The following is a 27,812-nucleotide window of genomic DNA, read 5'->3' on the forward strand; positions in this document are numbered from 1 at the left end:
GAGGAATTAGTGAGAGAAGAATCTTGGCTTATCAAAAGGTCGGGCAAGCTCAATAACTTTGTTTTTCTGTGTATACTAAGGTCAGCATTTGCAAGAGTTTAAAATTTATTTGGGGATTATTTATTTAGGGATTATTTAGCACACAATAATCAAAGCAGTAGAACATACACAAAGTCATATTTAAGCAGTGTTGAGAGGACAGATTGGGAATAGATGAAGGGAATTGGGGAGTAAGGGTTATAATCACCTGATCTTGGAGTGAAAAGGTCCAATGAACAGAGCTGACCAGTGCTAACTCTGGTAGAAGAAATAACAACACAGAGAGATTGAACACTGGGTGAAGACAGTTTTCAAAGGCAACCCCTTTTAAAATGGCATTAGAATAATCTAAGATATTGTAATTAGAGTACAGATTGTTGCTTTTGGAGAATGGTCAATAGTTGGTTTATTACCTGAAGGTGTTAAAAGGCACTATGTGTCACAGAGGATATATAGGCCTCTAGCTGTTGAAGTTCTGGGCTTCAACGTGTTCTCTTTTTCTGAAGCAATTGGAGACCAATTAGTCTTTTCATTTGTATCTGATGAACTTTGACTATGGAAATCTCTTACCAGAAAATCTTGTTGGTCTACACTACTACTACTACTACTACTACTACGATAACATCTGCTGTTTTAGTGCTGAACAACAAAGCTACTCTTTGAAATCAGTTTAATTTCTGTCTTTTTTCCATTTTTTTTTGTTCTGATTAAGCTTGTTAAATGTCTTTAGGTTTTGCCATCTTACTCTAAAAGCAAGACTCTACGTTTGGTACATTTTGTTTTGATGGCATCCACCCATGGAGTAATGAATTATTTCTTATGAAAGCCATCACAAAGATATAATACTTGAGGAATTTCTTTTGGTTTAGTGATATTTATTTTTCCAAACATTTTGTTTGAGAGAAAACGAGATGGCTATCTGTCATTTCCTTATTTTTCTGCAGGAAAGCTAAGAGTTGTTGACTTCCTCTCCCCTCCCTTCCTTCCTTCTTTCTGAAGGTACAGAACTCATCTGAAGGGGGGGGGGGAAGAGAACGAAGTGATTGTTCCTGTTCTCTTTCTTAAGTTATTTGGAACACTGTCCCTCTTCGTTTTTGTAATTCACTGCAGTTGCTGCACAAGAAGCGACAGAGGTTGCCAATTAGGGAGCAGGTATAGACCTTGGTCAACCGTCATTCCAGTGTCAGCAGCTGGTAAGTTTATCTTCCAAGCATACTAAATATAACATAAGAAACTTGAAGAAAATGTGATATATTCCACTATTAGGTACATTCTGATTTTGTAGATGCTTCAGCAAGCGATTTGTGATGTAAGAAAGAGGAAGGTTGATCATATTTACAAAAGTGAAATGTTAAGAATTCTTGGTATGCATTTATGATTGCCAGAGTCTGTTAATTTGAGAGATTATACTCTGTTCCAGGACGTCACATCTGTTTAAAACACAACCCATAGCCTTACTCCTGAGTTCTATGGCTCCATAGATATAATGGAATTATTGCATAGCACCAAAATATTTTTCACTTCTGAAAGTCCGAACTGGCAAATCTAATACAAATACCTGCTCCAGTTGTCTGAAACTTAAAGTTTTGGGAACACTAGGAAACTAGATGAGATTTGTGTTCTGAATCCCCCAGTTACTTTGGGGAGCCCACAAAGGTATACATGTTCAGGGTCTGACTTGCCACATTTGGTATGGAAGAAATATTACTGCAGTTCAGGTTTGTGTGCATTTTTGTATGTGCAGGGAGATGTGTGCATGCCTTCGGCAAATATAATATGATTTTGTTCACCTGCTCATGATATTTGAATTCATTTCTGGATAAAGGGCTATTCCCAATCGTGGTCTGAACTCTGTAGGATGAACAGCAGGGAATACGACAAAATCACCTTTTGATCCCTACCAGTTCTAGGACCGAGGAGAAGGCAGAGGATGTATGTTTTAATTAACATTCATTCATCTTCATTGCTAAGAGGATACCAATCCACAAATCTGCGTCATGAACACTAAAGGGTTTTTAGATCAGTTTTGAATATAAGTATATTGCCTTAGGATGTTTTTGTCTTTGCACGCATACTCTATCCTGCAAGATGATTACATTATTAGTAAGTTCTAGCTTTAGGTTTTAACAGTTTCAGGTCACAAGATACTGTGTGCTCAAAGTCATTAAGCATGCATCATGAAGATCTTGATATCTACAATTTTCACCAAGCAAGAATAAATACACGGTATGAAGCCATCAAACTTCACTTCCCCACAGAGGTGCAATAATGCTTGATATCTTTGAACAGACTGAGTGAAAAAGGCAACATTTCTAGGTGACAGTATATAAAACACCTGTTCACTGTTCACATGGCATTGAAGTCCAACATTCCACCACCCTAAGGGACCCAGGGTGTCAGATTTGCAGTGCAGTCTTAAACAAGTTGCAACCTTCTGAACCTGTTGACTTCAGTGGACTTAGAAGTTCATAACTCTATTTAGTATTGCATTTTTGACCAATGAATTTTGTAGGTATTGTGTCTTGTCCTTAAGTGTAAATTCTGTGCCCCAGTGCAACCCCAAAGAGCATTAAACCCTTCTAAGCCAATTGAAGTCACCCTTCTAACAGTGTAATTCTAAAAATACTTTCCAAGAAGTAAGCCTCATTGAGTAGACTTGAGTAGGATGCTGAGTAGACCTGTGTAGAATTGCACTGGCTGCCTCTTTTTCTTACCAGAAGGAGGTAATTTGTTCCAGGTTAGCCAGACTTTATAATGATGTCTTTTGCTTGACTATTAGATAATGTGCACATAGCTGTACAGCCAAAGGGTGGTTCATTCACCTGCACTGGTTACATGCACAATTAATTATGCTTCAAGACTTTGTCATATGACACTCCTAGATGCCAGGTTAAGATCTTCTTTTTGCCAATCTTTTAGGCCTCTCCAGCACTTCACATTTCTGAAGCTACAGGACAGTTAATTAACAGCTCCCCAAAATGCTGCTATTTTAGAGCAGGTTTTTGCAATGTTGATTTTAATTATATTTTAGGATTCTTTGAGAGCTTTTCAAACTGTGACAGTATTTTAGAAATACAAAATAACAGCAACAGAGAATCCATGAGCCATTGCCGCTGCTCAGTAGACATCAGTGCTTTTGTGTCAGTGGCTGCTTGCGGTCTTGATGTAGTATGACTTTGTCTCACTGTATGGTTGTGTCTCAAGGGGGAGTTATACTGTTGATTTGAACATGGGTCAGTAGCTATGAGGCTGCGGAATTATTCTTAGCCCTTCATGAAGTGTCCCAAAAATCTATTTTTCCCATTGTAACCTTTCACAAACTAATTGAATGGCAAGGTTGGAAGTTCTCTGGCAAGGTATTTCTATATCAGAGTTTCCATGGGAAGAACAGGACCAGTGATGAGCTATAACTGTGAAAGTCACTGCTTCTGCCACTGTAGCCAAGACCTATATGGTGGAATGATCTAGTGCAGGGGTCTGCAACCTGCGGCTCTCCAGATGTTCATGGACTACAAATTCCCATCAGCACCTGCCCTGATCTAGTGGCATAAGTTCTGGTAGATTGTGAGAGTCTTCAGATCAGTACCTAAGAGCTTCAGGCTTGGGTCTATATCTTTTTTTTAAGTTGTGCCTAACCTTTAAGACAATTGTCATAAGTATCCATATTTTCTGTGGTCTTCAGCTTTTTACTGTTTCATTATTATTATATGATAAAATCGCAAGATCAACATATTGAATGATTGACTGGTATTTTAGTCATCTTTGCCCATGGTGATACCAAAAAATTGCACACACTAGTAATTACATTGTCTGACTTGGGATACATTACAAGACTAGGCATAGCTTCACGTTTATTATAAAAGGATGCCAAATTTTGTGCAAGATGACTTTGACAGCAAACACTTTGTAACTCATAGTTATTTTCCATATAGGAGCATTTCTGACAACATAAATATTAATATCCATGACAACTTTTTTTGTATATCTCTTAAAAGATCTGTAGATCACACAGCTCTAATGATTTCCAGACAACACCACACATTTCTATTCTATCTTTCCACCATTCTAACTTTTCCACCTCCAGATGGCTTGCAATAAATATATAAAACATGTTACCATAAAATAATCTATCATTCTACAAATCCAGCAGATCATATGCTAACAATAACATCAGCCCAACTCCAGTAACATCAGCAAAATTAAATCAATGAAAGCCACCAAATGCCAGGTAAAGTTTTCACTTATCGTCTAAAAGCAGTCAGCGTATACAGCAGCCAAATAAGAAGGCAGTTCTACAAGTGGGGCAGTACCACAGAAAAATGTTATGACTCTGATAGCCAGCCTCCCGCTTAGCCTCAGAATTTGGAGCTACCAGAGCAACGACTCCAATTAATATGCTGGCAACTGAGTGTTGATGTTGTCATCATTCATTCCAAGTGTTCACTTTGTAACAAGTTTCTTATACTAGAGTGGACAATTTACTGCTACGTATCAATCATATTAGAGAAAACAGCTACATGCCCCAATACTGCACAATATGGAAAAATGGACTTCCTTAGGTTGATTATCACTATTCTTCAAAAGTCTGCAGAGCTAGATCCAAACTAAATTTTCCACTCACATGAAGAACTTATGTCAATGAAACAGAACATTCCTGCCCTCCAGCCCTCCTATTGCAGCCCACTGATCTCCATAAATGCTGCTCGTGGGGACAGGGAACCCTCTGGAACTGTATCAGTGGCAAACTGGGGGACAACAGCAGGAAAAGGGAATTGGTGGTGGGATCTAGCTCATCCTTCCCATTAGAGCAAATTTAGGCTGGATCTGATTCACAGTCTTCAAAAGCTCTGCAACTGAAATGGAAATGTGACCCCAGCAGTGTGAGTTATTGTGCGTACAAAGTACAATAATAGAGAGAAGAAGAGTTCAGCCTGTCCTCGGTGTCCACCCTAATCCTCTTTCCCATTGCCCATCTCTCTCTAACTAGGGGGAGGAAGGGAAGAATAGTAAAAGCCCCCTGGTTCAGGCTTAGCAGATCAGGCACTAACCCTTTGAGGAGCTGCAGTTGAAGGTCAGCCGGCTTTGAAAACTATGGCTTGGTTAGACAGTGAAAACCACACAGCAAAGAACACAGATAAATAAGGGAAAGATGGAGGGATTGATTACAAGGGAACAGGAAGATAACATGTATTCATCATAGCAATGTTACAAATTAAAATTGGCTAGAAATTAATAATTTTGGGAATTCTTACTATGGTATCCCTTCCATCAGAACCTCAGTCAGAGGGAGCCAGGGAGTGCACAGACTATATGCATTTTTCCCCAACACAGAATGTTAAGTTTGTGACAACTTTAATTTAATGAATCAGAGTTTGGGTTCTGGCATTGAATATTTCAAATCTAAAAATTGCAAAAAGTGTCGGTATTCCATGTATTCAAGCTCCAACCACCCAACTCTACTCTGGTTCTGGGGGGAGGGAGTGGAATCATTTATCTACTCTGGTGTTGAAATATAACTGTCCCTCCTCAACTTAAAGATTTCTAACATAAATAAATTCCACAGCCAGTGCTGGATGTGACTTGTACTTCATTGAAGTCACACTGGTTCTTCCTATCACCTTTTCTAGATCAAACCCTAAAAAGGTAATCAAATCAGTAATGTGGATAGGAATTAGTGAAGATAGATAGGAGATGGTCCTCAGTTTGAAAATGGCAAAACATTTTACTCTGCAGCCCTGATCAGTACCTAATGAAATTTTTCCATAAAGAAATTAAATGTCAATCACTCTTTCCATATGTACATTGAAGGATGGGTGGAAGACTCTGCCCCAGTCCACTTCCTGCATTCAACTAATCTAAGGTCATAGGCTTGAGTAGCTGCCCGCTTGGTTCCAGTGCCAACGCTATGAATCACGAAAATACAGAAAATAAGCTCTCTGGGGCACAAAACACTGCTGTTTTGTTTTTATAGCTGTTGTGAAGTCAGAAGCTTGTGACCCTTTGGCTATTTACAGATGATAATTTTCAGAAACTTGGTGTGACATGAAGACCAATCTTTGCTCTCAGTATTTGCATTCATTTTTTTTCTCCTTTGGTCAGAGCAGTTTCACAGGGTTTTCAAACATTTCAAGCAGTTCCTTGAAAATGCCAAACAAGTTCCCAGGAATATTGGAACTGCTGGTTACAGACACTTAGTGGCAGTATCCTGGACATCATGTCTTTCATCGTGCAGTCATAAGCACAGTAATATCCTTCTAAGTCCATTGAAATCAATGGGTATAACTCTGGTTAGGATGCACTGTTAATATGATAAGCACATGTATACAAACCACTCATCTAGACTTACGTACATCCCAGCAAAATCCTGCCTACATTGATCCTTGGGAAATAACTTGGAGATTTTGGGGATTGAGCCTGAGGAGGTCGGGGTTTGGGGAGGGAAAGGACTCCAGTGGGACATAGTGCCATAGAGTCCACCTTCCAACGTGGCAATTTTCTCTAAGTGATCTCTAAGGAGATCAGTTGTAATCCCAGGAGATCTTCATCTATCACCTGGAGACTAGCAACCCTAGCTCTTGGCCTTCTGTAGGCTAGATTGACCAGGGTGGGGGGGCTCTTGCAGTTGGTAATATCTGGGAAACTTTACTAACTGTCCATGCTCTGTGACCTTTTGGTATGTTAAAGTGAAAATGACATGAGTTACATATGAATATCCACTATTGTCTTGCATAGACAACAAGTAAGCCTTTCCACTCTGGGAATCAGATGGTTAGAGTGCTGGAGTGAGCAAAGCCCTTATCCCATATGGCTTTTGAACATGTAGGTCCCATAGGACTCTACCTTCATTTTTCACCAGCAAAAAATCTGGTTGAATCTAGCCCATTCACTTTTTGTTCTTTTATTCAAGAATATTGTTCCAACTAGATGAGGGTCTCTCCAAGAGAAGATGCCCTAAAGTTATAACAGCCATGTCACTTGATTCAGGTTAGTTTGAAAGCTTCATTTGCAATGAAAAGAGAGAAGAGGCCAAGTCAAGGCTTCAGAGTGAACTTGCTATAGGATTGATTCCACTCATGGTGATTTATCTATTGTGGTTATTGTTGCTGGCGCAGTTGTTAAGAACATAAGAACTAGCCTGCTGGATCAGACCAGAGTCCATCTAGTCCAGCACTCTGCTACTCGCAGTGGCCCACCAGGTGCCTTTGGGAGCTCACATGCAGGAGTTGAAAGCAATGGCCTTCTGCTGCTGCTGCTCCCGAGCACCATCTGAGATCAAAGAGGATCTAGATTGGTAGCCATAGATCGACTTCTCTTCCATAAATCTGTCCAAGCCCTTTTTAAAACTATCCGGGGCTCCTTCTGCACACACAAAATAATGCGTTTTCAAACCACTTTCACAACTGTTTGCAAGTGGGTTTTGCTATTCCGCACAGCTTCAAAGAGCACTGAAAGCAGTTTGAAAGTGCATTATTCTGCATGTGTGGAATGAGCCCAGGTTAGTGGCCATCACCACCTCCTGTGGCAGCATATTCCAAACACCAGTCACACGTTGCATGAAGTCCTTATTCTTCCCCCCAGCATTTTCAATGAATGCCCCCTGGTTCTAATATTGTGAGAAAGAGAGAAAAATTTCTCTCTGTCAACATTTTCTACCCCATGCATAATTTTATAGACTTCAACCTCAGACGTCTCCTCTCCAAATTAAAGAGTCCCAAACACTGCCGCCTCTCCTCATAAGGAAGGTGCTCCAATCCCTCAATCATCCTTGTTGCCCTTCTCTGCACTTTTTCTATCTCTTCGATATCCTTTTTGAGATGTGGTGACCAGAACTGAACACAGTACTCCAAGTGCTGTCGCTCCACTGCTTTATATAAGGGCATGACAATCTTTGCAGTTTTATTATCAATTCCTTTCCTAATGATCCCCAGCATAGAGTTTGCCTTTTTCACAGCTGCCATGCATTGAGTTGACATTCCCATGAAACTATTAACTATCAACTGTTGTTCAATTTGTCCTTGCAACAGAGATTCCACATGGTACTGTCTGATTTTTTTAACCTTTGTTAGTCATATGTTAACTGTTTCATGCAACTTGCAGCCTGCGAATTGCATCTCCTTTCCCAGATCAACTTTTGTCTGGTTTGTAAAAAGTGGAGGCTTTAGCAGGAAAAAATGGGCCATTCAAGATTTGTACAGAAATGGAGGACAATGTCATGTGGAAATGATCAAACAAATAACAAAGTGCATGACTAGAGCTGCTAAACAGCAACACCACCATGTGGAATCAGCCTCAGATTTCATATGGAATCAACTGCACTCAAAACAACATTTATGTTTATATTCACTGAAAAACCAACAAATACAAAAGATAGTTGAAGCTACTCGCTATAGGATGATGTAAGAACATAAGAACATAAGAACAAGCCAGCTGGATCAGACCAGAGTCCATCTAGTCCAGCTCTCTGCTACTCACAGTGGCCCACCAGGTGCCTTGGGGAGCTCACAGGCAGGAGGTGAAAGCAATGGCCTTCTGCGGCTGTTGCTCCCGATCACCTGGTCTGTTAAGGCATTTGCAATCTCAGATCAAAGAGGATCAAGATTGGTAGCCATAAATCGACTTCTCCTCCATAAATCTGTCCAAGCCCCTTTTAAAGCTATCCAGGTTAGTGGCCATCACCACCTCCTGTGGCAGCATATTCCAAACACTAATCACACGTTGCGTGAAGAAGTGTTTCCTTTTATTAGTTCTAATTCTTCGCCCCAGCATTTTCAATGTATGCCCCCTGGTTCTAGTATTGTGAGAAAGAGAGAAAAATGTCTCTCTGTCAACATTTTCTACCCCATGCATAATTTTGTAGACTTCAATCATATCCCCCCTCAGCCGCCTCCTCTCCAAACTAAAGAGTCCCAAACGCTGCAGCCTCTCCTCATAGGGAAGGTGCTCCAGTCCCTCAATCATCCTTGTTGCCCTTCTCTGCACTTTTTTTCTATCTCCTCCTCAATATCCTTTTTTGAGATGCGTGCACCAGAACTGGACACAGTAATTGCTCCAAGGTCGCATGCGCTTCACTGCTTTATATAAGGGCATGACAATCTTTGCAGTTTTATTCTCAATTCCTTTTCTAATGATCCCCAGCATAGAGTTTGCCTTTTTCACAGCTGCCATGCATTGAGTTGACATTCCAATGGAACTATCAACTAAGACGCCTAAATCCCTTTCCTGGTCTGTGACTGATAGCACTGACCCCTGTATGTGAAGTTTGGATTTTTTGCCCCTATGTGCATCACTTTACATTTTGCTACATTGAACTGCATTTGCCATTTCTGAGCCCACTCACCTAATTTATCAAGGTCCTCTTGGAGCTCTTCGCAATCCTTTGTGGTTCTCACCACCCTACATAATTTGGTATCATCTGCAAACTTGGCCACCACGCTACCCACCCCTACTTCCAGGTCATTTATGAATAGGTTAAAGAGCACTGGTCCCAAAACAGATCCTTGGGGGACACCACTCCCGACATCTCTCCATTGTGAGAACTCCCCATTTACACCCACTCTTTGTTTCCTGTTTCTCAACCAGTTTTTAATCCATAGGAGGACTTCCCCTCTTATTCCTTCACTGCTGAGTTTTCTCAACAGTCTCTGGACCAGGAACAAAGAATGAGAGCAGTGCTTCTATGCCCTTAACAGTGCAGCGAGCCATGTATTTCTAAATGGGAATGCTATGGACAGAGGTGGAGAGTGCAATTTCTTTTCCAGTTCCTAGAAATGATAAACACTGACATATATTTCAAAAGTTAAACTCATACCTGGCACTCAATTTGCTTGTGCCATCTCTTTTCTCCAGCAATGAAGGTGGGAGATGCCATGCTGCTGTCCTTTGGTATTCTTACTTCTGTAATATTGATTATATTTTTAAACTTCCTTGGGATAGGTTTGTTTTATTTATCTACTTGCAGAACTCAACAACTAGTCACAGAAAGTTTGAAACTAATTGCTGTAGAAGATTTGTACTTCTTTTGCTGTGTTTAACAAGTCACCCCATCATATCCCATCTAATTATATGATCTATGGCCCTACAACATCAGAGGCGTAGCAAGGGGGGAAAGCGCCCGGTGCACCTGTGCGTCCTCCGCCCCATCCCGCCCCGGAACACCCCCCCCACGCCCCTGGAATGCCCTTTTTTTCAAGACTTCCACTTCCCTCCAAGAGAAATACTGGTAGGAGCTTATAATTTAAGTATCGTTGATACCTCCATGTCTCCTACACAGTCCCATGGGTTGTATCAATAGCTAGTAGTTCAAGTCAAAGTAGATGTGGAGTCCTAATTTCATTTCATTGTATTAATATGGGCTCAGAGATGGCAACACACAACAAGGTGGAAGCAATGGGAACCACCTGGGTTACCTGTGTTCCTTTGTGTTCAGATGGAACTGCAACCTGATTACACTTTGATATTTGAACTGCATTTGCTGTTCCTGATCTAGCAATGGATACCTGCATGTAAAAAATTACTTTCAAGGAAGTTTGCATTTAAGAACAAAAGTCTCCACTAATATCCACTAGAAGACCAGTAACAAAATTCCTAAAATGGAATAACAGCAGGGTAAGCTAGAAAATTTTTTCCATTTCTCTTTGTTACCGCTTTTAAATTTATTTTGACCTGAATAGGTATATTTTTGTGTGGTTTCCAGGATTTTGTTCAGTGACCTTATTATACCATGAAGCTTTGACATATTGCCAGACAAATCTGGCAATGACAATCTATACTGGAAAATTCCCCTGTACTAGACTTGACTCTAAGAAAACTGGGTTCAAACTCTCCAGTAGAAATTTAGGACTTTCAGCATAATATGGCTGTTTGAAGATAAAGACATAAAGGCTGTAAGGTTATAGGAATTAATAAAATTAAGACCTCTGCTAAGAATAAAACATTGTAAATATATTTTAAGCAGGTTGGAAGATGATCTGAATGTTCTGTGCCCTCGAACTGAGGACGGAAATTTATGCAGAGACAACAGTGAGTCAGATCATTGCAGAAATCACAAGCAAAAAATAAATCACATGAAGGACAAAATACATTTCTAAGTTAATGCTAGAAGCTTCAAAACTCAGGCGACTTAATGAGTCTGGTAACAGCATTTATTTATTTGGAAAATATATACGCTACCTGTCCAGAGAATCTGGTTGAAGCAGCTTACAAAATAAAACATGGTAAAAATAAGAAAACTGTGAAAACCATTAGAATCATTAAAAATTAACAACCAGTAAAAACCCAGAACACATATTTTGTTGGCAATTAAAAAAAACCATGGTGAAATGGTGGTATTGAATGTGGTCATCACCCCTGATAGAAATTGTATTTGTCAGACCTCCTTCACAGGCCCTTGCTTTGCACACCCCCATTTGTAGAAGTGAAGATGATAGCTGCCAGAGACAGGACTTTCTCTGTAGTGGAGTCTTAGGTCGATTCCCCACTGAAAAAAATGAATGTAGATACAAACTGGTTTGGGAAAAACCGGGACATTTTCAGCACAGTTTCAGCGTCCCCACTGCAGCTTGTACCCAGAAACGCAGCAGCAACAAAGGATTTCCCACTGAGGTGGACTGAACGCGTGATCTGCTCAGGGGCTATCCTGATTGGCTGTTGCATTGTGTTGGGGTGGGAATTTTTTTCAAACTTCCGGATCCACGTCTCTGCGAGCATGCACAGAACGACCCTATATGGAAACGAAGAAACAGGCGATTAAAGCGAAGTCCTGTTTCCGCGCGCCTCCATGTAGTCGGATCCACACGAATATGACATGTAGCACTGCTTTGTATTGCCTTCTACTCAGCCCATCAGTCAAAACCAGCCCCATATTGCTTTGTATCCATGTGGATCTCTGGTCCGCGAAATTTTTTAAAAGGCTGTGAGTGCATTGCGCACAACCCACTGCATTCTCATTGAATGGGAGGCTCCACATCACTACCAGCGGCAGGAAAAACAAATCCAAATTCACCCCCCCCCCCCACTTCCCTACCGCTCCAGATTGCACATGTGTTTTTTGAAAAGGTCTACTTTCTTGCAGGTTCTAAAATAACATGTGCTGGGGGGTGGGGGGAGCGCCAGAAACGGGATGAAAGCATGTTCAGCACTGGTGCAGTGGGTAGTTCTGCTGGAAACCTGGATATTTTGTGTGACAAGCACACATCTAATCCTCAGTGGGGAATCGACCTTATTTAGGGAATTCCTAACCCTAATCAGTCAAGTCTGGAGGCAAGAGTAGTCCAGGCTGGATGCAAGCCTGGATTATTCTAGACCCTGGCTGGCTGGATGCATCCTACCTGGACTGCTCTTGATTCCAGCCTTGTCTGATTAATTAAATTAAATAAGTTTTTTTTTCTTTCATAAATGATGATGGATTATTATTTTGATGATGGATTATTATTTTTACTGATTCCTCTGTTTTTATTGCTTATCTGATTTATATACATAGTTGAAATGTTATTACTGTTCACATTTATTTTAATATTTTATTATATCCTAAAGCACATGAGAACTCTTCTTATGAGGCTGCAGGTTCTATCCCTGGTATCTCCAGTTAGAAGACAGCAGGTGATGTGGAAGACTTTGGAGAATTTCTGCTAGTCTAAATGAATTCTGATTATTAGAGGTGTGCAGCCAGATATTACTGACCCTAGATGTCACTGACTTACGAGGCATTGAGTTGGTTAGGCTATATCTGAGGCAGTAAAAGTCTTCCTGGAATGACAACTGAAGCTCTTAACATCATGAATTAATTGCTGGGGATTTGTTGGGAATTTAACTCCTGTCCATTTAAAAAAATTGTTTCTCTGCATTCCTCAGGAAACAACATTTCTTTCAGCCAATCTTAGCTGAGTGACCAATCAGGCAAGTTGCCATGGCCAATCAATTGCGCGATCCTTTATGAAAGGGGAGGGAAATTTTGAACTGCAGCCATATGATAAAGTTAGCTGTTTGGCGCCAAGTGTGTGTTCTCTGTGTGCTGTACTTGCTTCTCCTGCACCCTGGGAGAGATGCCTAGCTTGGATGACCCTGGCTGGCTGCATTCTACCTGGACTGCTCTTGTCTCCAGACTTGTCTGATTAATTTATTATTACCACTAGCTAGACTTTCCTCCATACTTTGCCCCAACAGAGGATTAAAAGAGGAGACACATTTGGTTGCTTGGGGTGGAATTTGGGAGAGGTGCTGTTTTTATTGTTGTTTTGGGTTCTTTTCAGTTTAACAGTTGGTTTGTTTTGCTCTTCTGCCTTTCTGTACTTCTGAAAAGTTTGTTTCTTATTTTTCATTATTATTTTTTTTCTTGGTAAATTGGCTTTTTCAGTTGCTTTCATTAGATTATCTATTTCTCACCTTTTTGCAGATTAATTAGTGATTTGGGGCAGTGTTGCAATTTTCATTGTTTGGGTTTGAACAGGTATGCTCCTTTTCCTCCACAATGTGATCAGTAGCAGAGGAGGGCTCTTCACTAGGCAGGTCCTTTCAAGAATTACATTTACTTACAGTTACTGTGAAAACCAAAAACAAAAAATCCCGAGACTATTTTATCCTTGCTTCCAGCTTTTCACCATAGAATGGTAATAGAATTTTGAACTTGAAAGAAGATCACGTTATATGTTTTACCTTACTCTTAACACAGTTCAAAGGATTATCTTTTATTCTGTCTACCCCTTAGACACAAATGCCTTCTGGATTCTGGACAGATGCATTTAAAGCAGAATTTGGCACAAAGGAGGTAAATTAATGTAAGTACAAATGCTGCACTATTGATTCTTATGCTAAATGCACATCTACTCAACCAGCATAGCACATTAGTACATTATCCAGGATTGATTTTAAAAACTGGAGAGAGAACAGCATATCCAGTCTGTGAAGGGCATATCCAGGGGACTTCAGTTTAGGGGACCGGATATCTGGTCTCAGCATCAGCCCCCAGCCATTGCCTTCGGGCTCACACAACTGACAGGAGTCCATGCAGCCTCAGTATGGCTATGCTGCTGGTTGGTTTCACATAGACTTCTATAGTCTGGTGCTGAGACACTTTTCTGGGTGGAACTGCTGTTGCCTTTTCCTAGGAGACCAATGAGCCAGAATTATACAAGCTTGGCCAGAATTTCATCCTCTTGGCTAAATGACAGAATTGGAAGGTACACAGCCGGAAAAGATTAAAAGTCCAGAAAAACTATTTTTTGCAGTTAGGGCAGATGCATGAGAAAGGATATTCTAAGGCATCTAAGGCATCCCATGGGGTGGTTTCATTTAGCAGGCAAGTAGGCACTGGGGGTGTTTGGGCATGGTGCCTCCATTTGGAGATCCAACACCATAAGAAGCCATTCTGACAGTACCAGCATGCAAAGTTGCAGACAAGGCTTCTAGTAAGAAGGATCTGAGCACAAAATCTCTAGGTTAGCTCCCTCTCAAGAAGATTCTGCACCAAGGTTCCCTGGAACAGCACCAGTGTTTGGCAGTGCTAGAGCTAATCTAAAGAACAGCGTGCCAGATTCTCATTAGATCTTAGAAGCTAAGCAGGATTGTCCATGTTTAGCATTTGGATGGATGACCACCAAGGAAACTCAGGGTTGCTCTGCAAACCACCTTTGACTAGCTCTTGCCTTGAGAACCTTACAGGGTTGCCATAAATCAGCTGTGACTTGGTGGCACTTTACACATGCACAGTGCTAACTCTATGATGTCACCAGAAAGGAGTTACTGATTGAATAAATAGATTACAAGGCACTGAGCAATACTAGATAAGTCTGTATGATGTACAAGATTGGACCTTATTCTTCATGGTTCTGCTTTGGAAGTTGCCATGGCTCAAGAGATTCCCTTGAAACTTTGTCTTCTGACCAGGAATCTTCTTTGCCAACTGATCCCAGTATGCACAGGGCTGTCAGAAGATAAAAGTTCCTATCACTTATAACAGATTGAAATTCTGGGAATTCCAGTTAAGCCCCATAAAAGCAACAAACAATGGATCTGTCGTTTAATAAGCAGGAAAAAGAAAGTATTAAAAGATTATTACGTTTTATTTAAAGGATGCAAGAGGAATTAAACGTGATGAAGAAAGAGGATGCTCATTTCAATACGGACAATATACAAACATTTCCGTTTCCCCACTGCTTGGAACCTGTGACCAAGTCAGATGTAGCTTCACCCCTTGATGAAGAATTCAGAATCAGAACTCAGCTTGCACAGTTTAGATATGGCCCTACACCAGATATACCGAGCTTGCATGGCTCCTTAGAAGGAGGATCCCATAAGCGTAAAAGTGTGCCTACAAAAATGCTTTCTGCCAATTCTCCAGGGGATGCTTCGGCTCCAGTGCTCAGTTCTGCCGAGAACACTGCAGAAGGTTCTCCCAGCCTTCCTTTAATAATCCAGCACCACACACAGCCAAAGTACAACTTTCACATGATCGACCTGTGCAACATTGGATTTCAGTTCTACAGGACTCTTGAACACTTTAGAGTGAAACCTGTAAAAGAGGAAATAGTAAAGCCCAATGTGATGTGGCCCAAAACCACTGCCTTTCTGCAGACTCCCTACCCATACTATCCTAAAGTTCATCCTGGTCTGATGTATCCTTTTATTATGCCTCAAGATTTTCATTTCAGAAGTCCCTTCCCACTGAAAAGGGCCCCGGAGCCCCCCTTTGGGAGCTCTGAGTTGGCAGAACAGGATGAAAATAAACAGAAGGTGGAAAGGGTGGATGTTAACATTCAGATTGATGACAGCTATTATGTTGATGTGGGAGGGGAACAAAAACGCTGGCAGTGTCCTATGTGTGACAAGTCCTACACATCGAAGTACAATTTGGTCACTCACATCTTAGGGCACAGTGGCATCAAACCACATGCTTGCTCTCGATGCGGCAAGCTTTTCAAACAGCTGAGTCACTTGCATACCCATATGCTAACCCACCAGGGCACCAGGCCTCATAAGTGCCAGGTGTGTCACAAGGCCTTCACGCAGACCAGCCACCTGAAGAGACACATGATGCAACACAGTGACGTGAAGCCCTACAGCTGCAGGATCTGTGGGAGAGGTTTTGCCTACCCCAGCGAGTTGAAAGGCCATGAATCCAAGCATGAGAATGGCCGGGAGAATATTTGCATTGAGTGTGGTCTTGACTTTCCAACCTTGGCTCAGTTGAAGAGACACTTAACAGCACATCGAGGCCCTGTACAGTATAACTGCACAGAATGTGATAAAACTTTCCAGTACCCAAGCCAACTGCAGAATCATATGATGAAGCACAAGGACATCCGTCCCTACATCTGCACTGAATGTGGCATGGAGTTCGTGCAACCTCATCACCTCAAGCAGCATTCTTTGACTCATAAGGTAAGTGTGCCTGAATTCCCAATGGATAGACTGACAAAAGGCCTTTTGATGGACTACCCAGTGTGCTTCAATGTAAGCATGTATAAACCAAGCATATACAGAAACATGTTAATTTTCTTCTAATCTTTGAAAGAAGAATATTGATATATTTGCTACAGGAACATACAATGGTTGTGTTTCATTGTTCTACAAAATTGACTTTTCCAGTTGTGCTACCTGAAAGACTTTAAACTGAAGAAATCAGGTATCTTTTGCATTCACAGCCTGTGCTTCACTGCTGATCATCAACCCTTATCCAAACAGTATGTCTTTCTACTAGGAAAAGAAATGTTATCTGCATACTGCTATAAGAACATGTGTACAGAACAACAATTTTTCCATTATTCATTATTATTTTTCCTAACCAACTTACGTGGTGGCAGCTGTATATGTTCTTGGCAGGCCTAGAGGTTTGTTCCGCTCCTTAAGTGCAGTTTCCATATGACACTATTTATAAATCTAAGAAACACAAATCATTATAAATGAATGGATATGAATACAGACATAGGGCTCCATTTGCCTTTATGATTCCTGTGGTCTATGGACATGTAAGTGGCCTAGGAGGTTAAGAGCTCGTGTATCTAATCTGGAGGAACCAGGTTTGATTCCCAGCTCTGCCGCCTGAGCTGTGGAGGTTTATCTGGGGAATTCAGATTAGCCTGTACACTCCCACACACGTCAGCTGGGTGACCTTGGGCTAGTCACAGCTTCTCAGAGCTCTCTCAGCCCCACCTACTTCACAGGGTGTTTGTTGTGAGGGGGGGAAGGGCAAGGAGCTTGTAAGCCCCTCTGAGTCTCCTACAGGAGAGAAAGGGGGGATATAAATCCAAACTCCTCCTCCTCCTCCTCCTCCTCCTCGTCTTCTTCTTCTTCTTCTTCTTCTTCTTCTTCTTCTTCTTCTTCTTCTTCTTCTTCTTCTTCTTCTATTTTTAATCCTATTTTTTCCCATATCAGGAATGTTTTTGTCATATAGTGGTACCTTTTTAGGCCTCATATCTACTTTCTCAGACATGTATATATTTAATTCATCAAAAATATCTCCCTTATTATTTTATAGCTTCTAATGGAACTCAATTTATTCATTGAGGTCTCTATTTTTTAAAAATCCCAGAATTAAATTCTCTGGGTTTTTACTTAGAAATGAACACAAATATTTGTGCCTTCATCTTCCATCAATTGGCACAGGATTATATTGGCTACCGTTTTGATAGCCATCACAGGTACAAGAACCATGCAATTTCTAATGAGAATATAAGGGTGTGATAGTTGATCATTACCTTTAGAATGACTACTACTTGGCTACTGATATTAAGAAAAATAAATTGCCAAGATAGCATCCTCTTCAGTTTTCTTGCTTTTATGTCCTTTAAGGGTGTGAAAGAGCACAAGTGTGGAATCTGCGGACGGGAGTTCACACTACTCGCCAATATGAAGAGGCATGTCTTAATTCATACCAACATCAGGGCCTATCAATGCCACCTGTGTTTCAAGAGCTTTGTGCAGAAGCAGACTCTCAAGGCCCACATGATCGTCCATTCAGATGTCAAGCCTTTCAAATGTAAGGTGAGTGCTTCATATACAGAAAGTCACGTGAAACAAAATGGCAACCAAGCATTTATAAGGAAGTGTAAAAATAAAAAGGAACTCAGAGTTTATCATATTTTGCTAGATACAGTCAGAAAATTAAGTAACAATGCTGTAAAGTAATGGAATGTCTATAGCTAAATCTTTGGTGCTTTGCTATAACTTCCACAATAGTTTAGTAGAGTATAGTCTGTATTTGTTTGGGGCAGGCTCAGGACATTTTGCAGTCTGAAGAGGAAAGTATAATATATAAAATTACCTGGTTGAAATCTGCTACCAATTCTGGTGGTCAGTAATTAAGTCTGTCTTCCCCAATTGCTGCTATGATTAGTTCTTCCTTGGTTAGATGATCTTTAAATTTCAGTCAAGGAGTAGATTTAATAGCAGCCATTAGGGCAGATAATCATAGTAGCTATTAGAGAAGGTAGGTTTAATTGCTGGCCACCAGAATTAGGGCATTTTTGAAATAATGTTCATACATGAGATTGAAATTCCTCAGAATCTCTCTCATTCCATTTGGAAAAATGTGAATATTGTTTCTGTGGAACAGAAAACAGAAAGGAACCATGTTTTAAAAACATGGATTCCAGTTTTTTTTTTTACTTCTGGTGGTCAGTAGTTAAGTCTATCTTCCCCAATTGCTGCTATGATTAGTTCTTCCTTGAGGATCCTCTGAAGATGCCAGCCACAGATGCAGGCGAAACGTCAGGAGAGAATGCTGCTAGAACACAGCCATGCAGCCCGGAAACCACACAGCACCCAAGTTCTTCCTTGGTTAGATGCACTGTAAATTTCAGTCAAGGAGTTGATTTAATAGCAGCCATTAGGGCAGATAATCATAGTAGCTATTAGAGAAGGTCGGTTTAATTACTGGCTACCAGAGTTGGGGCATTCTTGAAATAATTTTCGTACATGATATTGAAATTCCTCCGAATCTATCTCATTTCATTTGGGAAAACGTGAATATTGTTTCTGTGCAACGGAAAACAGAAAGGAATCATGTTTTAAAAACATGGATTCCAGCTTTTTGGGGTTTTTTTAAGGAATCTGTCAGGACAAAACTACCAGGGCAGTGATTGGCCTTACTTATTTCTGGGCCTGAAGGGCTTGAGCAGAAGACTGGAACCTGAAGTACCTTAAGGCAAAACCAGTGCTGTCTGTTCTAGGTGACGACAGAAGGTTAAGCTACTCATATTGGCTGTTTCTGCACAAATCTCCTAAAACGTTCGGAAAACGTTTTCAACCTTCCGCTTCTTTAGCATGATGTATGTCCTCATGCACACCCTCAAAATTGTTCATGGCCACCATTATGTGTTTTTCCCTTTAGGTAGTTGAAGAATTGATGCTTCCATGTTTCACAGCTTCCTACTGTGATTCTCCACATTTCATATAATTGATGTCTTGATTAGCCCCTGCCCCACCCCCAAATAACAAAAACTCGCAGAAATGATGAAATCCACAGGTGAGGGGGAACGGAGAGAGAGCTCACAAAATGGCACTGAGGAGGAAGTTTGGGGAAATGAGAGGTGTGGAAAATGTTTTAAAGGGACCACACAGCAGTGAAGCTGTTTTGAAAACATTTCAGCCTAAAGAAAAGTTTTTTAAGGGGATTCCCTTAAAACATTTTGACGCTTGAAATAAAACGTTTTCAGAACCAAAGGGGAAAAAACCCAATGTGGAACTCCATGGAGAAAACATTTTATTTCCTGCCTCAAAACCTTTTTAAAAGTTTGTGTAAAAAGGGCCAGAGACTCCAGATATGGTCATTTGGGGGGCTTTTAAAAGGGGACACATATATATTTCTTTTTATACCTGAAGAGAGCTCACTAGACTAGAGTTAACCTTGAGGACCTAAAGCAGGAGTCAGCCAACTTTTTTGACCTGAGGTCACATTTAGATCTATGCCCATTTTTGAGAACACTGACTGATTTAGATACCAGCTCTTCATGTTTAGTGTCCAATTTCGTGCCCTCAAAACTGAACAGAGGTCAAAATGTGGCCCTTTCTCTTATTTAGGGTCGTGAGCTCTGGGTTGGGAAATACTCTGCAATTTTAATGGCACTTGGTTGTCAAGATATTTAATATTTTTTCAGGAAGCTTGATAGCCAATCCTTCAGTCCAACCAACTGATGCTCCCGACAAATTACTAAACAGCATTGTGTGGACTGCATGTTGTCCCTGGGCTGTTATTAGTCCATCTCTGCCTAGAGGCATTAAATAAAATTCCAAAAACAGGAAATGAGAAAAAAAAATGGAAGGGGGAATGCCTGAATACTGTTGACAAAACAACCAATAGAATACAAGGATGGTAACATAGTTGTTCAGTATTTGACCATTTCTGAAAACAGCGTACTGGGCCTATTGAAACTCTGGCCACAACCTTGTGTTCTTCTTATCTTTTTTAATGTGAATGAGAAAGTCATGAAATTAAAGTGTTAAACCTATTCACCTCTCTGCTTATTTTTGGTTTTAGTCCTCATCTTGTGATTACACATTCTCTTACACTGCACTTAGAGTAATTGCTGGTCTGCTGATGATAAATATATCTGACATTTGCATAGCACATTTCTTCCCAAAGGGAGGTCAAGGATTTAACAGTGGTCCTTTCCGCACAACACAAATAAAACGTGTTGCTGGAAATTAACCTGGGTCCTGACAGAGCTCTGCACAGCATTTTCCCAAAGTGAGGTGACCATGTCTTATTCTAGCCTCCAACTGACTTTTTCAGATGCTGGATTTTAGTGATCTTTTTTACCCTGAGACACAGTCACCAAATTTTCCCTTACCTGTGTGGAGAAAGGATGCATTTCATTTTTTCTGGCCAGCTTGGAAGCTTTCTTACTTTTATTTATTCCTGCCCACCATTTTCTCCTGCTTGAATCTTCTGTGCAGTCCACCATTTGCTGAAATTCACTGGGACATTTCCTCAGCTAGCAGCGTAGCTGTTCACGTTTTCAGTGATTAAAGTACATGAATGAATTCATTTCCCCCTGCTGATTACCACAATGTGTTGGTTCCCCGTTTTTTAAATATTCGGTGAGGTATTTTCGAAGTGTCAAAGACTTAATTTGAACTTCGAAGACTCAAATAAGCCACTTTGGCCACTCAGAGTAAAAGCAGTATGGAAATCTAATGGGGGAAAAGAAAAATTGTTGCTGTAAAAAGAAACCAGCCATTTTTACTATGCTCAGTAGCTGGAATTTGAAGAGAGCATAACATATCCATTATTGTGGCAGAAACTCTATTCTTCTTCCCTGCAGTACATTCCAATTTGGTCTGAAGGGAATTAAAAACATTACTCGGTTGAGAGTGTCCAACTGACTCCCCTTTTTTTCCTAACTTCAATAATTCCCTGAAGAGTTTAGTCTCAAACGAGTCCCCTTGGCTGGCATTCAGCAAGTTAAGGCAATGACCAGATAGCCTCCATTTGGCACCAAGATCCTCTGAGGCAGAAGGAAGGATATAGCTGTACGAACTGCTTGCTTAACAATGGCTTGCATGTCCCTAAGGAATGGCCTACAAATAGATTTCATCTTGCTTTCTCTTGTACTTTTTGGAGCTTCCTGTTTTCTCACGGCTCTTTTGGATAGTTTACAGTCTTTCTCCCTCTCCCTCTCTCTTACTTTCAGGAAAGGAACACCCTTCTTATTAAACTTTTTTTTAAAAAAAGAAGAAGAAGAAGAATGCACGGGAAGGACGGCACAGCAGTGGCCTTTCTGCCTCACGGCAGGCTGCAGCTTTCTTTTACTTTTTTCTCAGATTGAAAGAACAACATTGCTTTCCTATGGCGATAATCACAGCTACACAGAGACCATCTGTGGCTGGAGAGCAGAAGAAAAGCTTTTGTCCCTCGCATTTCCTCACCAATTTGATTTGTCTCTCTAAAGGCCAATGTTACCTGTTGTCTTCTACGTTAGTAAATTCCAGAATTTTATTTCCTTCCTTTAAGAAATCACAGCCAATTTATGGCAACTCCGTAGAGTTTTCAAGACAAATGAGTAAGCAGAGGTGGTTTGCCATTGCCTTTGTATAATCTTCCTTGGTGGTCTCCTACTCAAGTACCAACCCTGCTCAGCTTCAGAGATCTCCAAGACTGGGCTATACTCCACCATTCCATATCCTCTGTTTTACTAATACACACATATAATTTAAACAGTTCTCAACTGCAATAACTTTTAAAAATCCCTTTGTTACTGGCTCTCTGACCTCTCTAATTCTCATCAGAGTTTGGAGGCCTTTTCTTGTTCACTAGTTTATGCTTCGCCAAATGAGGCTGGTTATGTATTTCTATGTCCTTTGCCAAAGTTCTGTCAGAGGTTAGACTCTAGAAGCCATTAACTCCCAAGCAATTTCACTGAGGCTCTATCAAAGTCATTGAGAAACTCTGGAACATTCCTTCAATACATTTGTTTTGGGTTGTAGCCATGGTAGATGCCTTTGTTAGCCAAAACTGATATGCTGCTTTGTAGTTTTCAATAGTTCAAATGTGCCTTGTGGTATCTTCGTAGGACTTCATTACATTTGACTATCTCATTAAAAAATTCTGCAGCTTGCTGAAGAATTCCATGCCAGAGAGGCTGACTAAAGGCTCCAGTCTTCCAAGTCTGATTGGTGGGGGCTTGGCTTGTATGCCACTGTAACAGACTCAACAGAGTTACAAGATGAACAGTGAACTGTCTCATTCCATTCCTGAAAGATCTTGGCCTATATTACCCAGTTCCCGATAAATGATTCTCTCATATTTAGACTCCAATAAGGAAAAAAATAATCAACAGCTTTTTGAGGCAACTTATTCCTTTCCTGAAATATTTTCTTCACTCTTAATTTGCCCTCAGTCTTCTAACCCTACAGTCTCCTTGAGTGGTTTGAGTCTTCTCTATTAAATAGGATGAGCCTCTTTTGAGTCAGCTTGGATGACCATGGTTAACTGAGAACAGGATTTGTTTGGGTGTCTGTCTCTGCTTCTATTTTTTAACCTATTTTTAACTTTTTAATGGATGGAATAGCATGCTAACAGTAACACCTGCTTGCATCAATCTTTTTTTCTTTTCCATGACATCTCATAGTTTTTTTTCAACGCAAAATCCAAGATGCACCCTAACCCCCAATTCTATTAAGGACTCCAATAAAAATACCGGATACATTGTGGAAGAATAAGTATGGGTGTAACTACTTTGGGACACAGAAGACAGAAGCATGACCAAGTCAGAGATGAATTAAGAAACTGAGGCGTCATAGTGCCTGAAGAGGAAATGCACAACCTTCTTCATCATCTGTTTTACTTTCCTGCAGCATTCCAGGGATGCCTTCCCTTACTAGGATAGATTCAGTCTAATATCATCCTGGAAAGAGGCAGCAGTGCACTTGGCGTGAAATCCTGCTTGAGCTTCTGTATGAGCTAACAGAGTTTTTGATACACACATGAGATAGGTTTGCTAAGGAGTATGAACTCTGCAAGGTGCTGCAGCCAGCCCCCCTTTAAAAAACCATGTACCTGTATGATACAGGTGCTTTTAGATACCTGTTTGTCAAGATACTTTAGTGTGTGCCTCAAGTTCAAAGACTATTTTGCTTCAGTGAGAGTCAGAGGCAAAGAAGACCAACCTCACGTTATTTAATTACAGACTATCCCTCTCTTTGGGGACTTATTTAGCAGCCATGGATAAGCTTCCGCCTATTATAGAATGACATCTACAAATTAAATACTCACGTACACATCACTGTTTTTGACAAGCTGAGGAAGATGGGAGACAAGCTCTAAGACATTTTGTGCCTGCATGATGAGGCAGAACTCTGCTGTGGGCATTCAGGTGCACAGCTCTGCTGTCCTTGTTCCTAGATCTTGTTCACCTTTCTCTTCAAGGGCTCTATGCCTTCTGTAGAAACCTTTAAATGAGAGGGAAGTTATGTGGCAATCGTACACATGCTTTTCCCATGACCTCATCCTTCTAAAACTGGGCTTCAGCTTATATCTTTAGAGGTCTTGTATGTATTACAGTTGTTTGCAGTTATTTGGTTTGGGAACCATTTATCCATATAGAAGCAATGGGATCTCTCTCTCTCTCTCTCTCTCTCTCTCTCTCTCTCTCTCTCTATCTATCTATCTATCTATCTATCTATCTATCTATCTATCTATCTATCTATCTATCTATCTATCCATATGTATATGCAATAGAAACTATTTCTATAAACACAAGTTCAGAATGGTAATTTACAGTGTCACTGAGATACTGTCCCGACTGCAAAAAACAGTCTCAGGGACACAAATCAATCTCTTCTGTAAAGGGTTTCTTCCATATAAATAATTTTGATTGTCATTGGTCTTTTGGCAGCTGTGTGGAAAGGAATTTAATCGAATGCATAATTTAATGGGACACATGCACTTGCATTCAGACAGCAAGCCATTCAAATGCCTCTACTGTCCCAGCAAATTTACCTTGAAGGGGAACCTCACCAGACACATGAAAGTCAAACATGGAATCATGGAAAGAAGATTTCGTTCTCAAGGTAAATCAGTGACTGGAAACCAGGCAGCTTTTGCATTAGATTCAATAAACTCACCGATACAGTATCTGAAAGACATTTTATGCATCTCAGAGTCAGCAAAGTGTCTGATCCAACCCTCAGCAAATAATAAAATTATGTCATGTGAGGGTGTGAATTCTAAGGACTGAGGAGGATAGGCTGAGAGGAGGATAGGCTGAGAGGGCACATTCTGTCTCTGATCACATGCCCCTCACAAGTCTATTAGGCATTGGTTGTGGTGGGTTTTCCAGGCTGTGGTCTTGCGGACCTTGTTCCTAACGTTCCTCCTGCATCTGCGGCTGGCATCTTCAGAGGTGTATCACAGAGGGAAGTCAGACTTCCCTCTGTGATACACCTCTGAAGATGCCAGCCACAGATGCAGGAGGAACATTAAGAACAAGATCCATCAGACCACTGCCATACAGTCCAGAAAATCCATCACAACCAGTTGAATCTGACTGTGAAAGCCTTTGACAATACTATTAGGCATTGTTTAATGCCAAGAAGTATACCTGACTTTGAAAGTTTTAAGGGCCAAAGTTTATTGAATGGCTTGCTCTGACTTATTTGGTGTTCCAGTGTCTCTTTCAGGACTAGATGGTCTTGTCCAGGGGTAGGGAACCTGCGGCTCTCCAGATGTTCAGGAACTACAATTCCCATCAGCCCCTACCAGCATGGCCAATTGGCCATGCTGACAGAGGCTGATGGGAATTGTAGTTCCTGAACATCTGGAGAGCCGCAGGTTCCCTACCCCTGGTCTTGTCAGACATCACTGAACAAATACATAAAACTGAATTGATCTAAACTGACTGTCCAATGTTCCACCTATATATGTTTGTACATTAGGCTACTGGTGCAATCATTTCAAAGTTGATGCCTTGTCTGAGATCATCCATAAACTTTTGATGAGTCAGATATATTTATGATGATGATATATTTCAAGTACAATTCACCTAATTCATTAACCCAAAGGAACATACTTGAGTAGCAGCTTCAAGAAATTAGTCTGCATGTCTTATTCTGTAAATAAGTTAAAATTAACATATTGCATCTAAATGGAAAAAATGGGGGAGGGAATCTCAAATTAAACAGTGGCAGATGATTTTATGCTAAGAATGTTAGTGTTTAAGTGGGTTTGTACCCAGTCATATAAGTCAAAGGTTCTTCTGAACAGAAGGATGAATAATAGATAGACTACAAAGGCACTGATCTGAATAGTTGTAGAGATCATAACATTAATCTTGTATCAGCCCAATCTATGAGGTTTCAGGCTTGAACAGAACTTGGAAAACGCTTTAAAATAATGTTTCCTTTATAAATGAGCATGATGTTTACAGCCCAAAGTCCAAAAGGACAAGGTGGCAATTATTCTGACAATTAAATACCTTCTTCTTCCTTCTAAATACCTTTATCCACAATCAGTGCAACCACCATATTGTCATTCTCTTGACCTACTTTCATCTCCTCATCCTCCCTTCCCTGCTCTGTGGCTTAAACTTGGACCAGGCCTAGCAGTCCCCATGGCAACTGTGATAAATGTCATCTGTGGTGAGGAAATAAAATGAACCAACTGGAATCCCTCTTATTTCCCCCCACCATTTACTGCCAAATAAACAGTTCAAAAATAATGGGACCCACACTGAAATATGATAAGTTACAAGGTTAGGAACAAGATCTACCAGACTGCAGCCACACAGCCCAGAAAACCCACCACGACCAGTTGAAAATAAGATCGTTTCAATTACTAAGTTAGAATGGACCTGTGAATGTTCCAGTTAATATATTAATTTTTTTAACCTTCCAGGCCTTGGTAGAGAAAGAGCGAGAGCATCACCAACAGATGCTATACAAAGCCGGGAACAGGAAGAACCATTTGACCTCTCTCAAAAAAGTCAAGGAAAAGTACTTTCATTTCATACTGATGGTGAGTGTGCTAAAGAAAGCCCATATCCTGAGGAAGAGATGGACAGCTGCTATAGGGCAGAGAGGTACAGCCCTAGCATGTACCACAGTGACAGTAAGGTGTTTCAGCTAAAGAAGCTTTCAAGCCTTCCAGAACAACAGAGTGAAGAATCATCCTGTGATGGTAAAGGGAAACCCCTAAATGGAGAAAGAGAGAAGCAGAAAGAAAACAAGGACAAAGAAAGCCAACAAGAGGAAGACTTTACGGATAACGGTGAGGAGCACCTGAGCTTTAGACACTTTGAAAATAACAGGTTCAGTCAGTCTTTCTCTGACTACCTGTATTTTCAACACAGAAATAAGAGTTTAAAGGAACTGCTGGAAAGGAAAATGGAAAAGCAATCTGTATTTCTGGGAATCTGAATGGATGCTTACCCTCAGGAAAGGGTTGATTCTTTTCACTGTTGGGCTTCACACCAAGATGGTAAAAGAGCACAAATAATCTAAGATAGGCAAAAAAAAAATCATTTGTCATTAAACTATTTTTTTTTCATTTTTCCTATTTTATGCAGTTATGTCACAGATATTAAAAGGCAGTTCACAGCATTCTGTCCCACTTTCTCCCAAAGTCTCTCTCCCTAACATGACCAAGAATCATAATCTGAGTCTGGGCCATATGGTCTTGGTTGTCAGTAGCTGCCATTGAATTCTATTAAACCGGCTGCAATTTGGACATTATGGAGAATTAGGATTGGAGAGAACGCCTCCTAATTCCAAATGCAGGGTATCAGGGACAAGAAGCACCCAGGGATTCCCAGTTCTGAGGAGATTCTGCATCCACTCACCAAGGCAGCAACACTCATAATGCCTTTAAGGCAGCACCTGCCATACTTTTTTCAGGATAAAGATGACACCAGATTTGAGAATTCGTCTGCCATTTCCTGGACTGTCTTTGTTCTAGAATGCTCCATTTGGGTCCTGGTGCCTACCTAGTTCTGTCCCCAAGGCCCTTGGATCCAAGTAGAGCATTCTAGAACAAAGATGGTCCAGGAAATGGTGAATGGATTCTCAAGTCTGATAACATCTTTATCTTGAAAAGGGTATTGTTAGCTGTTTTACAGTGATTAACAATCAACTGGGAAGGGGAAATAATGGAGTTAGTCATAGTTGAGATGCTGGTGTAGTGGCAGCTTCCCATGGGAATTGCTCACATCCCATGGGAATTCCAGTGCAGTGGAGCCTCTACTGAGGACTTTGTAAGGGAAAGTAAAACATGCTAGGCCAGTGATGGCAAACCTTTTTGAGACCGAGTGCCCAAACTGCAACCCAAAACCCACTTATTTATCACA

At 40.7% G+C, this 27,812-nt stretch overlaps 1 protein-coding gene across 1 annotated transcript; it reads left to right on the forward strand.

The window, feature by feature from the left end:
- The first annotated feature begins 1,117 nt into the window (after nt 1-1,117).
- ZNF366 (zinc finger protein 366) lies at nt 1,118-27,812 on the forward strand. The gene is made up of 6 exons (XM_048502615.1): nt 1,118-1,232; nt 13,742-13,811; nt 15,105-16,413; nt 17,824-18,015; nt 24,369-24,543; nt 26,366-27,812. Coding segments are annotated over exons 2-6 (2,199 nt in total). The 5' UTR covers nt 1,118-1,232; nt 13,742-13,809; the 3' UTR covers nt 26,887-27,812.

Source organism: Sphaerodactylus townsendi, linkage group LG07 (genome assembly GCF_021028975.2).
Source record: "Sphaerodactylus townsendi isolate TG3544 linkage group LG07, MPM_Stown_v2.3, whole genome shotgun sequence".
Taxonomy (NCBI): Eukaryota; Metazoa; Chordata; class Lepidosauria; order Squamata; family Sphaerodactylidae; genus Sphaerodactylus; species Sphaerodactylus townsendi.